Genomic DNA, 16,550 nt, shown 5'->3' with positions numbered 1-16,550 from the left:
AGTTCCCTATTAGGATTAATGCATGTGCCAAACAGAAAATGTAAAAAATAGAAAACTTACTCTTCTCAGAGAAGCAGGAGTCTGCATCTTCATTTGTGATGTTTTCAGCATTCAACCTCGCAACATTTATCTTCCCTGGCTCCCGTTGAGGATGCTTTAAAATCAATGAAAATAAAATAAAAAAAAAATAAAAAAATCAGACAATAATATACCGAAAACAAAAAAAAACAAAAAACAAAACCCTAACACTTTGTTAAAGCAGTAATCCCATTGCTAAAATATGTCACTAATCATGCCATAGTATGATTACTTGACAATCACAAAGTTTGACCTCCGAGTCTGCGATTTATAGAACAAAGGTCTGCAACTACCACTGGGTGCTCTTTAATGTTTACCCCACTACAATGCCACCTCGGCCATCAGCTGTGTAGGAACATGAGGCAGGACCCCATACAGCAAAACCGGCATCAATGTCATGTAAAACAAGCCAAATTAGTTTACACTGAGCAGGTTCTTGTCTGGATACATCCAACATAAAAATACATGAACAGTAGCCATGGTACTATATATGTGATCTCAAGGGTTAAGTCACTACATCGAAGAGAACTTTAAAGAACTATCAAGATAAGAGTTCTGGGTCATTTTCCTCTGGTCCACTCAATTACATATGGCATGTCTGCATCTGACAGTTATTTAAACTATTTGCACTTCATTCCACTGTTATATACATAATATATATCCATAAAGCATCTGTGCATTAGACAATATAATATTTAGCAATCTGACCCATTTACACAAGTTTTCAATAACTTTCCTCTGTATGATACTCTCCATTTTTTCATGTCTGTCTATTAAGTGATTTTTTTGCATGCTTTAATAAATGAAGTTATAGTATTTCTCTGAGTGGTTATTTTTTGTAGGTTTTACGTGATCTGAAGGGTCAAGTCATTACATAGAGGCCTTATATTGATAGAAGATAACTTTTAAAGAAGTCTAATGGGTAACGTTTCTCCTTGTTAAGAGTGACATACCAGCTCTGGTATGCCAAGGTAAGGACGCTTATTCGCCATGCAATGCTCCTCTGGGAAATTTAATATGCAAATTGCCTCTTCAGAGAAAAAGAGGACTTGAACTCTCTAGCGCCACCTATTGGGAGCAGCAATCCTAAAAGTCACAATCAACCCTTTAATGAGTCCTGCAAAATGACTTTGGATAATAGCCAAATCAGAATCTCAATTTGTAGACACGGTGTTTCGGGCTGTTGGCCCTCGTCAGAGCAAAAGTATGAGAACGGATTTGGCTAGGCTCTGGACTGAGGTCTAAGGGGGAAAGTTTCTCCTTGTGGAGAGTGAGATACGGCTCTGGCATGCCGAGGTAAGGAGGCAGGTGGCAGATTAGGATACCTGCTTTATTTTAAAAGGATGGCATTCAAGTACAGCGTTCTTGAATTCCAAAATCCAGTGTCCAAAAAACACACAATTTACAGAATAGGAGAGTGATCTATATTAGGGTCCTCACAGACCTTAAAGAAGCACCCGTCCCATCAAAAATTTAATCCTCTTAATATCTTGCAGTCATATTATATAGTACTGTGTACTTACAATTACTCATTTTACCTGTATACCCAGATAATTTGTCTATTTTCCGACTAACTAAATCCTTCTAAGCACTATGTAGAAACAGGAGGTCAATTTTTCCTGTATGAGTAATCAGTCACTGCAAACGTCCCTGGCCGGGTTGGGGGAAGGGAGGAGCAGCTGGGTCAGGAGGCGAAAAGGGGAATGATTCATGCAGAGAAATGAGACTTCCTGTTTCTACATAGAGCAGAGAAAAGAGAAGAATTAGTGAGTAGAAGGGCAAAATGAGCAATTGTAAGTACACAATGCTATATAATATGATGATTGCATTATATTAAGAGGATAAAAACTGATACGAGTGCTTATTTAATATGGGATTAGTAGAGTTGATGTGAGAACGTCCTCCTTGGGCATCATACTAGTTACACAAGATTAATGGGGCATTATGAAGGTCCAAAACTAAATAAAGTAGAATGCAAATGCTTTATAATTAAAGACATCTTGAAACATGAAGTTTAAATTACATAACTTTGTAAATCCATTGTTTTACTCTTTTTCCCCACATTTTGTGTAATGGCCCAGATCTGCAGTCAATTCTGCAGCCTACAGAGTGAAAGTCTCATAACATAGACCAACAACTTCTGAAGTAGAAAAGCCTTCTCTTTAACTGTGACAGCTAGGGATCTGTCTAACAAAGAGACTGTCAAGCCTGTCTGCTCTAACAAGCAGAATTGGGAACGCAGCTCTGGCAGACAACTCTGGGCTAGAATACCGGTTGTAACTCGGGATCAGAGCAAGTTAATGATGAACTGTATATGGAGGGATTCCTACATTCCACAGGCCTCAAGCACACGCCAGCGCTAACTTGTATCTAGCATGCATGTTTGCCAGGTACATTCAATCGTGAGAATTATTAATATGACAGGCGTGTTGCTACAAAACCTAAATAGAAGAAGTGTAGCCTGCATGGCTAAATTTGCAAAGACGACATTTCAAATAAGGAGAGACTCAGCCATTTAATAAAGCATTAGTGATGCTGGCAGACAGTGAAATGCAGTTGTAGCATTAGGTCTGGACTACATGGCTTTTCATAATTTCCAGCCCTGGAAACCACATCTCCCACAATACCGCTGCATAATCAGACATTAGACCTGAAGTATCAGAAGGCGGCAAGCTAGGTGGTATCACCCCCCCAACCAAACCTATGGTAGTTACAGCATTTTGTTTCTCCTTTTTACCCCTATGCCCATGAAAGGAATAGGTGACAGCTTAATAACAATTTCAAGAAGACCTCTTTTTAAAGACCTATCCTAAGAATAAGTCATCTATCAGTAGGTGTCCGACTCCCAGCACTCCCACTGACCCCTTCACTTTAATCAGCTGTGTGAAGGTATACAGACACTGGAAACAGCACTGTATAAGTGTGGAGGCCATAAATGACACTGCAGATATGACCTGTAGATCATCAATACTAAAGTCCAATGAATCCTCTTTAAAAGAAAATCAGTCACCAGGTTTTTGCTATGTAATCTGAGAGCAGCATTACATAGGGGCAGAGACCTCGATTTCAGTAATGTGCCACTTACTGGGCTGCTTGATAATATCCTTGTTTTATTGGCTGCAGCTCTAGCAGTTCTCTGAATGCCGAGCTCAGTCTAACACCGCTGACATTACTGATTGGCAGCTTTCTGCCTATGCACAGTGTACCCTGAGAGCCATCAGTGGTGGAGGCGAGATTATACACAGCTCATGAATATGGAGAACTACATGGCAGCAGGTTTACTAGTCTTCTAATGATAAAAATCACTTAGCAGGAGATTATCAAAACTACAGCTAGCAGCCCAGTAAGTGACACATCGCTGGAATTAGGGTTCCAGCCCTTACATTATTTTGCCCTCAGAGTAGATGGCAAAAACAGCATGACCAATACCCTTTAATGCAAACACAATGACAAAAAACAGCCTCTGGCATACATCTCCTCCATAAAGACCCATGTAGACAAATGAGGTGTGAACCTGGCCTAAGTGGGGACATCACAGTCAAGACTAGTGACACCCAAATTGCTGCACCCCAGCAGGAGGGCCATTCATGACAAACCTAGGAAATATATAGAGCCACTCTAGTTATCGTTTATACCTTTATCTCATAAAATCAAATAATTGCTCCTCGTCATCTAAACAGGAGGCGGAATTGACATGTACACCATACACCGTGCCATTATACTGCTCTATTCACACTTGTGAAGAAACAATGAACCAGTGTTGCAGAACACAAAGTGTTAAGCATGGCCAGGGCTGCTCAGATGCCTGCTGTTAAACCCAGGGTGGGGGAATGGGGGATTTACAGTCCATGACCTCATATATAGCAGCTCTAGGCACTGTAACCAGAGCCCAGATACAGAACGATAGGAAGAGAAGGCCACAAGGAGGGCACAGACCGCTGCTGGACAAAGGCCGGCACAGAGCTAGTCAATGGCTTACATTTCCTGCCAGGCAGAGGCACCACACCCAGAACTGATCATTAATAATCCTGCAAGGAATCTCTTATCAGAAGGCAGGCATGCTGGGAATGGGCTATGCCTGGTTAACCTATGACCGCTCCACATCTGCTTTATCACTAACCGACTCTTGCCTGATTTAAAGGGGAAAAAAGACCAAAGTTTCATTTTCACTTCAACATGAAAGGAGCGCAATACCCAAGGGAAAATTTACAGGTTTACGCAGCAGTTTTTACAGCAGAGACCAGGCCGAATACAGCTCTTGTAACAAACTGACAACCATTAGGTATACATGATCCTGTTCACTCAAATCATGAGACCCGAACTTTCTCCAATGGCTAAAATTACAGTTAAGCCAGGTTTTCATAAAAAGGGGTTTGTTTGTTTTTTTCCCTGCAGGTAAAATCTGCTCTATTGACAGTAAAGAAGCAGCTTACAAAAAAGTAGTTTTTGCAGAAGAATAGCTATATTAGATATACACATACCTCAAACTTATTTTTTATTGCACCAAGTTGTGTTTGAAGAAAAAAAAAAAAACGCAGAAAGAATTGGCATCCTGCAGATTTAAAAAAAATGCTGCAGTTTTCCAATTCAGTCAGGAAAAGAAAAAAAAAATGGGTAAGGGAATAAATACTCTGGTAAATAAATAGTAAATGCTACACAAATAACATATGGTACTTCATTGACACCATTTTGATCAAAAAAGCATAAAAGACATCCCACCACGTCAAGGTGTACCCAATTGGTAAGGACAGGACAGTCCTGATTGGGTACACCTTGTGATGGCTTTTACACTATGATCAAAATAGTGTTAACCAAGCGAGTTTTGCCTGAACTGGTCAGTGTGAATGTGCTCTGGTACTACAAAAAGCAGCTTTTTTTTATGCAAATTAACACACACAGCGCCTTATTGCTACTATTACATGCGTGAATGTTACAGGCAATTCTTAGTACATGAGATCTAAAATATACAAGAAGGATCATGAGGGCGGACTTTATGGACTTCCTGAAACAGACCAAGGTAAATTATGGCCTACGGCATCCGAGGGATGGTTATTGTGATAATAAACCAGGGCATGGGGTGGGAATGGCATCTCCAGGAATGATGATCACAATCAAGTTCAGCCTTTTGGTTTGCCCCTCCACAGTAGTCGCAGTTACTCATTATTTTGGAAAATCCAATTGCCCACCGCTGCTAAAGAACACTGCAGCCAGCTTTTTTTTCTGGAAAAGGATTAATTTCAATTTTACAAAATCATCCGATTTTAATGTACTGCTAAAGGCTGAACAAAGTACTGAAGATCCCACCAAAAGAATAAAGTTATGGGAACTGCAGGACTGGAGTTGCCCTTCTTGGGCAAGTTAAAAACATGCAGCTTTTAACACATTTCTTTCTGGTTAAGCCCAGTGACAACCAATATGGCTAATATATGATCTGTCAAACCAGACTTACAAGATACCTCAGTGATATGCTTTCCTGAAAGCAAAGCATGCATTACTAGAGAATCACTCTGGAGTCTGGGAAAGCTGGACGACAACTCCTAAGATCTACTATATAGTCCGACGTCATCCCAATTTTCCCCAAAACAGTTGACTAGATTTGTTAGCCACATGACAAGACTTTAGGGTTGATAAATCCACTATAATAAAAGTATGAAACGTTGTGCCTACGGCATAAAAGTGGCCAATGTATAGCCATATTATCCCATGCTGAGCTACTGAGACCATGTATAGATCACAGATCCCCATTATAGTATATACACACATCCTGTATATATATCGCATTATTGCATTTATAGACTCAATGGTATATGGCAGATCATGACTGTTCTGCATTGTATTGCAGGGCATTTGGCCTTTCCACATGTTACAAGAGCGCTTGCTACATATGAAAGAATTTGCTGGTGTTAAAGCAAATTATAGAGCGATGGCACAATATATATATCTATCTAAACACTTTTCCATCCAAAGTGCTTTAAAGACCCAGGAAAAGAAAAGTGAGATCACAGTCCGGCAGCTTCCTGGTCACAGGGCTCATGCACACCGATTCATTCCCAAAGTGCTGACACGTCCGTATTCCCACCAGGTGGAAGTTTACCGCAGACAGGGATGTTTTACAGTAAGAGTAATCTCCTTAGAGCAGCTACAGAAACCACAGGAGAATGGGGGGAGGCCGGGGACTCATAACCAGTCACTTCTACACCAAGTCAACAGCGACACATCAGGAATTATACTGGGGGTTGTAGTTCAACAGAAACTGGCTTTCAGCAGGAGATGAGTAGTGATCTGTGTAGCCAGGAAGACGATTTAGTAGAAAAACTTGTGTGTTCCTGTGCAGCCCTGGACAGCTGTATAAGCTCACAGAAAGGTTTGGCAAGTACAGACAAGCGTTGACTGATCAGATGGCCAGTACACGGCACTGGTGAGATAGCCGGCCCATCTGTCACAAAAGCAACAGCTCAGATGAGGGGAATCACAATAAATGCCCTAGGGGCATTAGTACTTTCTGCTCCCATCTTACCTTATGGTTGGCAGCGTCACCCTTCTCAAACATCATCTTCAGGCTGTTTAAAGGGACATTAAACTTCTCAATCTTAGGAGAAGGCTCAGGAGTGTCCAGCTTTACAGTCTCCAAATCTTGTTCCATGCTTACAACCTCAGTGGAGGAAGAATGAAGTTCTGAGGCACTGGGATAGCGGAAGCGGCTTTGTTCCTTCACCGGAGAGTGGATCTTGGTAGTCGAGACCTCAGAGTGGTCAACAGGGACCGTTTCAGTCCTAGGACTGCTTACTCTTTGCCTTATAGCAAAACTGCTACTGTGCTTAATTTCTGTCCGAGCAACAGGACCAGGGATCTCCCACTTCTTCCTTAACACGCTCAGGGATCCTCGATTAAAAGAGGACGGAAGAGTTTCTGTGTTCTAGAGAGAACATAAAGTGGGTGAGTAAGGAAGTGGCCGTCTAAGTCAGGAAAAAAAAAAAAAAGTCTGCAACAGACAGCAGATCCACATCCAGACAGCTGCTTAGAAAATTTTGGTCTATGCCACATGTAGAAAAAAAAAAAAAAAAAAGAAAAAGCATTTAAGCCCAGGGGGAATAAGAGGCGGAGGAATGATCGGGCAGGAAGTTTAAGGGAAAAAAAGGAGGATATCCTTATATGGGCAAACAGATGGGAAGAACAAGGCAAAAAATGATGAGAAAGTGACTCATGTAACAAGGAAGAAGCCATGAGATGAAATGGGAAAGAAAAAAAAAGTCAATGAAGTTACTTTTGTTCACTTTTGCAGTCTTGTTTATGCTGACAACAGAAACATTTGCGATCAAAACACAAAAATACTTGTAACAAATCGGTGTCAAATGTAATCAAGAAAAGATTAAGAATCTGTGGCAAGCAAGGAAAGCTTTAATTTAGACATGCATAGATAAGAGTAAGTGGGCAATTAAGACACTGATCAAAGCAGAATTTCAGAGGAGATATTAAGCTGCCATGATGTGGGCAAGAGATTACTGCCTAGGCTACAGCACGAGAAACCAATGGGCATGGAATAAAAGTGCAAAAATTGGGGTAGACTTCAGCATGCCCAAAAAATTACAACAGACTGTATACCTGTTTTCGCTGCATGACTGCGGCCTCTGCCCGGAGGAGCATCCAGGAGTGTAGCCGCAGCGACAGCCTGTCAGGCTTTATAGACTTAGAGGTGATTAGCAGCTATATCTGGATTGTAACCCTAAGTCTCTCACCTTATTACATGGCAAAGAGACAGCACCATGTTTCAGTATAAGACGCAAACAGCAAGACCACCAAAAAGGAGGAGATTTAACCGGACTGTAACCGCAAGCATTGCAAGCAAAGTGTAGCAGCAGAATACGAAGACCAACTCCGGCTGTATGTCTCCTAGTGTAGAATACACCCCGGCACTGAGGGTATCCCTCCGGAAGACATACTCTAGAGAAAAGACCTACAACTTGTGACTCTTCAGCTGCTGCCAAAAGAACAACTCAGAGCATAACCGCTAGAGATTTCAGTCTGTTGTGCTAAATTGGTAAAATCCTGCTTTGTGAAGTGTCCAACACAAACCTATTGATGCATGTGCAAAACAGCATCACATTTGTATCAATAGCAGCCCCAGAACAGGTCACGGGGTATGCTGACACTGATCTGCCCATTATAGGCAATGATGCAACACCTAGAACAAGAAAACTCATAAGTATCAGAAAGTGCTGGTCTATAGTTTGAGGAGAGGCCAGCTTTAAGCTCCTGGACCCATTTTATTTTCAGTTTTTTAAAGTATAGAAGAGTATAATTAATTTACATAGCAGAAAGCCTGTTATGATGTTGCATTACCTACATGCACTAGGGCCCAGCTTACCCTGGCACCTACTATAGCCACCTATTCTTGGAGACTAGAGACCATGATCTGGCTCAAGATTTGATTCTTGGCTTACTGATTTGCGTGTCTTTTTAACATTGATTAAATCAACGAACCCAGACTTAAAAAGGTCAGCATTCCTAGAAGAGGAAAATCTTATTCACCCAAGTCGTTTGTTATCAGATAAGAAAAAAAAAAAAGCCACTTCTAAAGCAATCAGTTTCTACAGGATTACGGCTCACTGTCCTCCTACTCGTACCCGCCGTCCACCCCTGGTATGTCGGTCACCTCTCCTCACCAGACGGCCTAAGTGATAATGTCAGGTGATTAGTCAGAAATCAGACGTACAGTACAATGGCCTCCCCTAGCTTTCAGCAGCTCTAGGGGCAATGCTGACTTACTGATGAAAGGTCCATTTCTCAGAAGAGATAAAACAGCAAGCTCCTGACATGTGTCATGCAGGGGTTTTCCACAGTCTTCATTAAATGTCAGACTGGGAAACTACCAGGAATCCAAAGCTTATGTTCCCTTGCTTGCAGCCATAGTAATAGTACAATAGAAAAAGGGCATTAACCAGCAATCACATGCAGGTCACCCTATAACAGGGGAATTTGATAGGACATGCTTTTCTTCCTAAGGCCTCATGCAGAGCCGTCCTCCAGTGGCCCTATACACTTAGGTTGGGCTCTCGTCATCTCAGCCATGGCTTCTCTGTAATCAGAAGACCCATCATCTCTTCCCTTGATAAAGTCTTATCTAACAAGAGGGGGTGACAAGGGTTAAGGCCAATAATCAGAACCATCTTTCAGCTAGTAGACGTTCATAATACCACCTATCACCTGACAACAGCCAATTAAATAGTTTGTGAGGGGGTATAAGTGATACACACTGAATAAGGGAAAAAATTGATTTTTCTGCTCACATACAGTGAGAACAGGCCTTTATAGTGAACCTGTCAGCGGCCATAAAGATTTACGTTTACTTGGTATAAATGCAGCAGTTTTTAAAAATGGTGTTTTGTATTTTTGTCCCTGACTCGCTCTTCTTGATATGGCCCCCTCTGTTCTGATCTAAATCTTTTTAGCCAACCAAGAGTGGTCATCAAGGAGACTCCTATAGGAAAGAGTTGAGAACCACACCCACTTGGCTAAAAATAGACTAGATTTCTATACAGGGAAGGGGTGGGGGCACCATATCTCAAAAAATGGAGAAGAGAAGGTCCAGAAACATCACCAGGTTCATTAGAAAAGAGGCATGTACAGCAGGGGGAAAAAAGGCTACAGATGAAATACCATCAAAATAGGATAGAATTACTGACTAAGCCACCAGAGCAAATGCTGGCACAGAGGCTGGATTTTATTTCTCTGGCAAGTAATGATACTGAACAGAATTGCAAGGTCTCACGCTTCATATTACTTGATAGTTGTGGGTACAACCAACAAGTGCGGAAGACTGCAATAGGGCAAAGCGAGAGTTATGAGCGGATACATTGGTGAGACTCCGGCCCAGCATGCTGGTCAGTGGTATTTGGCAACTAGATGAGAGGCATGCAAATGCTATTCCGGAAGGTAAGTGATTTGATTAGCTGGGCAGGGGAGAGGACATCTATGCGCCACATCGCACAGATGACATGGCTCAGTGGTTAGCACCAAATCCCACCAAGGACAACATTTGCAAGGAGTTTGTTCTCCCCGTATTTACGTGGGTTTCCACCCACACTCCAAAGACATACTGATAGGGAATCTAGATTGTGAGCCCCAATGGGGACAGTGATTATGTCTGTACAGCGCTGTGGAATTAATGGCGCTGTTTTAGTAAAATAAATATATTGATGTCACACCAGGCCCTGCTAATATGCTGAGCCGGGTACGCCAGAAGGTAGAGAGTCAAGTGCCTCCTGTCTAGCTGCCAGGTGACCTGGATGCTGGAGCGGAGTCGCACGACTGTCCACTCATCTCTAGCCACCATTACCGTACAAGACTTTACTGGTGCAGGCCAGGTCTGAAACCACATGTACAATACATCTATAGCTACAATTTACAGAAATTCAGCAACTTTACTTTTGTTTTCCAAATAGTAGCTCCAGGTCGCAATTAAAAATTCAGCAGGATATTGGAAGGCATCAGCAATTTGCTGACAAATCCACCCTTAATAGCTTGACTGCGATCCTATTGAGCAGTACTCTGGTATCCAGTTCATGGATCTAGTCACATTAGAGAATGCACTTGTAAAAAAGAACGCCAAGGATACCCACAAAGCCCAGAGCCACTCCACAATACTAACTACATACATACATAACTAAGCACATCTCAGACCTGATTAGCACTTGGGGGATTATGGGGCCACTCGGACATGGATTTTAAAAACTTCTGCACCAGATATGAAAATTTGCATTTACCTCTAACTCCACCCTGAAAATACATGTCAGAGAGGCAACTATAATGAACATAAATAGATCTTGGACCTGAGAAACTGGTGTACTCATAATGTACATTAACACCTTAGTAACCACCAATAAAACTTAAGGGGTCAAAATGCTGCAGCTGTACACTATAGCGGACACCCTGCTGTATCAGTCACCATCAGTGTTGGCACTAACCATGGATGTTTAACCCCTTAGATGCTGCTGTCAATTGTGACTACAGCATCTAGATGGTTAACAGTGTGAGGGTTCCCTCTTTAACCCCATCTGCACCCTGAGATCATGATTGTGCGGTCCTGACAGATGCCATAGAAATTCACTTCGAAATAACAGCCTTGGGGGGTCTGTCGGCTATAGTGACCTGTTCAAAAGTTAGCCATACTTAAGTGGTGAAAATACAATTTTTCTTCCCAGTCAGGCCACTTTGCATTAATTCCTGAAAAACATCTGAAGGGTTAATAAACTACCCGACAGCAGTTATGGACATGCTGAGGGGGGCTGTTTTTAAAATGACCTTACTTCTGTGGGGGGGAGGGGGTTTTGTAATACATATGTCCCCTCAAAAAAACATGGGAAAGGTTTAAACATTTCAAGTTATTGCTACAAAGTAACACGTCAGATCTGAAAAATTTGGACTAGTCACTAAAGGGTTAATGTATGACTTACATTGTTAAATTTGTGACCGATCGCTTTAAACGTAAGCCATCATCATAAAATTGACCTGTTTAAATGAGGTTTTTGTCTTAAATGTATTCTTATATAAATTCACATCTTTTTTTCTGTATTATACAGTATCTACATCTTGCAGTTTTCACACTGGCCACTTTTCTTTTTTTTTTTTTTAAAGATAGTTTCAGGAAACACACACATATACATATATATTATATTATATATATCCACAATGGTCAGACCCCAACTATCTTTTGTATTGAAGTATCTAGTGAGGCTGTGAATAGGTCATGGTGAAGGTAGACGGATAGACTATGTGCCCATGATGCAGAAAATTTCTGCAGCATTTCTGCATCTCCCTGGCAGAAAAAACGCATGCAGATTGTTCATGCGTTTTTCCTGCAGAATACATGCGTTTCCGCATGCAGATTGACAAGCGCTTTCCAGGCGATAGCATCACTTGGAAAGTGCTTGACAACTAGGTCACACTATATAAATCCATGCAAACAGCATGGATTTATACAGTGTGAACCGTAAAAATTAAAACAAATAAAGCTATACTCACCCCCGATGCCCCAGCGTGGCTGCAGCGCTCGTTCCTGTCTGGTTCCCGGCTGCCGGCATATCGCGAGACAGAGCGGTGAAGGGCCTGCGGTCACATGACTGACGTCACCGCAGGTCCTCAAGCGATGCCGGCATTCAGAGAGAAGCCTTCGGACAGGTGAATATAACTTTGTTATTTTATTCTTTTTTACAGGTACAATGGTACCCAGGTCTGGATGAGAGTCTCCTCTCCTCCAGAACTGGGTAACATCGGCACAGAGACGCATAGAGGCCGCTTGTACAAATGTACAGTCGCGGTTTCTATGCAAGTCAATGGCGGGAGTTCCGCTGCACTTCCGCAAAATTAAATGACATGCTGCGGATTTTTGTACGCAGCATAAACGCTGCGGAAAAATCCGCAGCATGTGCATAGAACATGTGGAATCCCCTTGGGGACCATGGGGTGCGGATTACCTAGCGTTTAACAAGCGTTTACGCTGCGGAAATTCCGCAGCATAAACGCTTGAAAAACGCTACGTGGGCACCCAGCCTTAGACTGATATCGCCCATTGTGAATGATGGACCCTGTGTTATCACAGGCAGCATTATGCTGAGTTCACACGATGCGTATTTAATGCGTTTCCGCGGTGTTTTTTGCAGTTGCGGAAACGCATTAAAAACGCATGGTAGAAGGGCAGCAATGTTCCCCAATTGAAATCCGCATGTGCTGTGCCCATGATGCGGATTTTTCCGCAGCGTAAACGCTGCGCTCAAAAATCCGCAGCATGTCAATTAATTTTGCGGAAACGCGGCGTTTTCGACGCCATTGACTTGCATTAGAACGCGCCAATTCCACAAGACTGCATCTGTACTTGCGTTATTGGCGCGTTCTAATGTGCGGATGGTACCCGAGTGTGGAGAAGAGGAGAGTCTCCTCCACACCCAGGTACCATTAAAAAAAAAAAAGCTGTAAAACAAGAATTTATATTATATTTATATATATATATATATATATATACACACACACACATATACATACACCATCTGTCGGCCCGCGCACCGCTCCTGCTTGGTTCCCGGCACTTGCAGTGAGTTGAAGGACCTGCGCTGACGTCAGAGTCATGGGACGGGTCACGTGACGCTGACGTCGGCAGGTCTTTCAATTCAAAGTTGCCGGGAGAACGGAGTGTAAAGCAGGACAGCGCGGGCCATCGGAGGTAAGTATATACACTCTCTCGGGTCACACTATATAAATCCATGCTGTCTGCATGGATTTATATAGTGTGACCTAGTTGTCAAGCACTTTCCAAGTGATGCTAAAATCGCTTGGAAAGCGCTTGTCAATCTGCATGCGGAAACGCATGTGAATCCGCATGTATTCTGCAGGAAAAACGCATGCACAATCTGCATGCGTTTTTTCTGCCAGGGAGATGCAGCAATGATGCAGAAATTTTCTGCTTCATTTCTGCATCGTGTGCACATACCCTTCTATACTCAGCTGAGAACAAGATCCACCAATCATAATAGGTGATGTCACAGCGGCCCCACTCCCCCTCCCTTCACAAAGTCCACTGCACACGCTCATTAGATGCCAAAATACACAAGCTTGTGTTGGACTGTTCATTACAGTTAATATACTTCCTTGGATATATATCTGGAGGAAATAAATAAATAAAAAGCAAAGTGAAAATATGGGTAGAAAGCTAACAGAAAAGAAAAACGTGTGTGATCAAACCATGAAGATAATCAGAAGAAAGGACATTAGGTTAAAGTACAGAACATCCGCCAGGAATGAATGCGTTCAGTGTAATACCACAGTGTGTAAAAAAGAAAGAAAAAAAAAAAAAAAAAAAAAACACACAGAACAGATGGGGGATTATACTTGCAATAGGAGGGGAAAAAAAAAAAGTTAGATTTAATATTCAATTTGTTTAATAATTTTACAAGGATTACAAGATACATTTAGCACAGTTTAATTCACATTATTGTCCAAGGCTTCCAAAATCAAGGAAGCTAAGGTAGCCATAGACAAGAACAGAGTCAGCCGACCCTGCAGATTTCAGTGCGATCAGTCAACCATCAAAAGCTGGTTTCACACAGTCGTTCATGGTTTGAGTGTGGACAGCGATGTGTAAGGGGCGTCTGTCAGCACAGAATGACTGTCCAAATTAAGTACAGATGCTCGGTACACCCTTGGAATGGCCGAAGGAGGAGATAGAGGGAAAACAAGTAGGGGGAAAGGTGCACTTAAATTGTCTGACCACGCCAAGGGTGCACCAAGCGCCTGTACTTGGTGGCAAGTCCAAATAGCCTCAGATATATACAAGGCTGTGGAGTTTGTCCAAGAGATCGGCAGTCAGTCTTTGAAACATGGATGTGTTAAATTGGTTTAATAAGTATGGGAGTAACTGTCAGTAAGAAGAAAGAAGGTCAGACATGCTGAATTGCAACATGCCTGATCTATTATTATCCTCCCTCTATTGGGGGAACACATGCACGAGCTCAGGGTGCTCACGCATGGCACCCTCAATATGGAAGAGTATGGGCACCTTTACTTATCCTCCATTGACATCCGGTTTATAGCTGCCATTTGATTTATTAAATGGAGGTCTCTGACAGATTCATTTATATTTTCATTCAGTACCCATAAAGGTCCAACTCCTAAAGTATACCAATAGTGCTATATAAATTAATGTAGTCTACTACGTTATTCCATACTAATCGTATACGGGGACAAAGGGGTAATGGAGCCTATGGACATTAGTGGCTATGTTTGGAGCTTTTCTACTGAACCATTTCAGTGTAAGTCCCTGACAATTACTTGGTCTAACAGGCCAAAAGTGATCGTAAAGTATACACTTCTGAATACCATTGACCTTGGTATACACATCCAACCATGGGCTGCGTTTGGCATTGCAGGTCAGCTCCATAAAGTGAAGGTTGATTTGCAATACCCCCCAACCTGTGGGCCAATGGGATATAGTTTATTAGAAAAGAACAGCACCACTGTTTTTTTTATTTAAAACCTTGGTTCAACTTTAAAAGGAACCTGTCATCTGATTCTTGCTGCCCAAATCACAGTCTGCATGAATCAGACCTAGGCTGCAAGATTATAGCCATGTACAGCTGGTATTTCAGAGAATATATGGTTAGAAGATCCAGCGCTGCTAGATGAGTTTCAGAAATTCTTGCTATGGAAGAGATCTATCAATCACCTGCAGTGGAGCTGGGAAAACCCGGACTAGTCTGTTCTCTGGATGGATATTCTAACCATGTTCTCTGAAATGCTGAAGACTTTCAGAGAAACACATACCCGGCTGCAATCATGCTGCCAGACTCGGATTTATACTGCCCATGGTTTGGGCTGCATGAATGAAGTTACAAATTCCCTCTGAAGGCATTAGTGATCCTTTGTGACTCAAGAGCAAGTCTTTCCAGAAAATGCTGCATATCGTTTACATGTGGATGGCTGTAAAGTAAAGGAAATAAAAAATAAAAAAAAATTATCTTTTACTGATCACTAATTCACAAAAGGTGGAAAGGCCATATTCAATCTCAAGTGCAGAGTTATTTCAGTGGCAGGAGTCACAAGCTGCAGGAATGGATCCATGCCCTCATGATTGATCAGTACCTGCTAATATGCAAGGTCAGAAGGTTACTTACAGGTCTCTTCTTATCCTGGTTGGCTTCCTCAGCAGCTTTCTGGTATCTGTAGGAGAAGGGACACAAGTACTTGCTCTGATTAACTGGAATATTAAAGGTTTCACTTTTTTTTTTTTCAGTGTGTTTTATTTATTTTTTTTTTAATGTCTGCTCTTTACACTAGAGAAACTAGCCTGCAGTCAAATGATTTACTAACAGCTAAATATAAAATGGTCACTACTCCCGGATCCCTGTAGCATTTAACACTGGATCACCTGCTCCAACGATCCACTATCAACTCAAACATACCACTCTTAGGTCTCCTACCTTGCAGAGCCTTCCTTCTCCAAATTATTAGCCAGCTCTTCCCCTTATTGTTGGGGGTTCATCAGGGCTAGGTCCCTTCTCTCTATATACTGCCCCTATTGGTACTGACAACCAAATCTGCTGATAGTTTATCCATCTCTATGCTGATGACACACAATATTCTCCGATCACCACCCCAGCATTACTACAAAATACTAGTGATTGCCTGATGTTTTTTTACATTATGTCCTCGACTCCTCCCTATATTTGAAATAATCACAAGTCAAAAATTGAACTCCCTGAGCATCATCCCTCTACTAAATCTACCTACACTTGCGATTGCCTTAATTGTTCTACCATAACTCCCAAGCAGTACGCTCACCGTCTTGGGACTTTATTAATTCCCTATAGCTGATCACCCACTCATGCAACCTGCACCTCAAAACTCTCTCTAGAATTAGACCTTTACTTTCCTTTGACACTGCAAAAACTTACTGTCATTCTTACGCATCTGGATTTCTGCAA

At 42.0% G+C, this 16,550-nt stretch overlaps 1 protein-coding gene across 2 annotated transcripts in view; it reads right to left on the bottom strand.

The window, feature by feature from the left end:
• Positions 1-16,550, bottom strand: part of LIMA1 (LIM domain and actin binding 1) — a 50,115-nt gene that overhangs the window by 13,401 nt on the left and 20,164 nt on the right. The window contains exons 3-5 of one of the 2 annotated variants that reach the window (XM_073662790.1): positions 15,741-15,786; positions 6,596-6,994; positions 61-154 (exon numbers count right to left, since the gene is read on the bottom strand). In XM_073662790.1, coding sequence (XP_073518891.1) covers positions 61-154; positions 6,596-6,994; positions 15,741-15,786 — 539 coding nt within the window. The remainder of the gene's footprint in view (positions 1-60; positions 155-6,595; positions 6,995-15,740; positions 15,787-16,550) is intronic. The other variant, XM_073662796.1, reaches the window with a different exon arrangement.

This window comes from Phyllobates terribilis, unplaced genomic scaffold (genome assembly GCF_046119375.1).
Source record: "Phyllobates terribilis strain yellow unplaced genomic scaffold, ASM4611937v1 Scaffold_2__4_contigs__length_985480577, whole genome shotgun sequence".
NCBI classification, from domain to species: domain Eukaryota; kingdom Metazoa; phylum Chordata; class Amphibia; order Anura; family Dendrobatidae; genus Phyllobates; species Phyllobates terribilis.
This window is presented reverse-complemented; position numbering and strand designations above follow the sequence as displayed.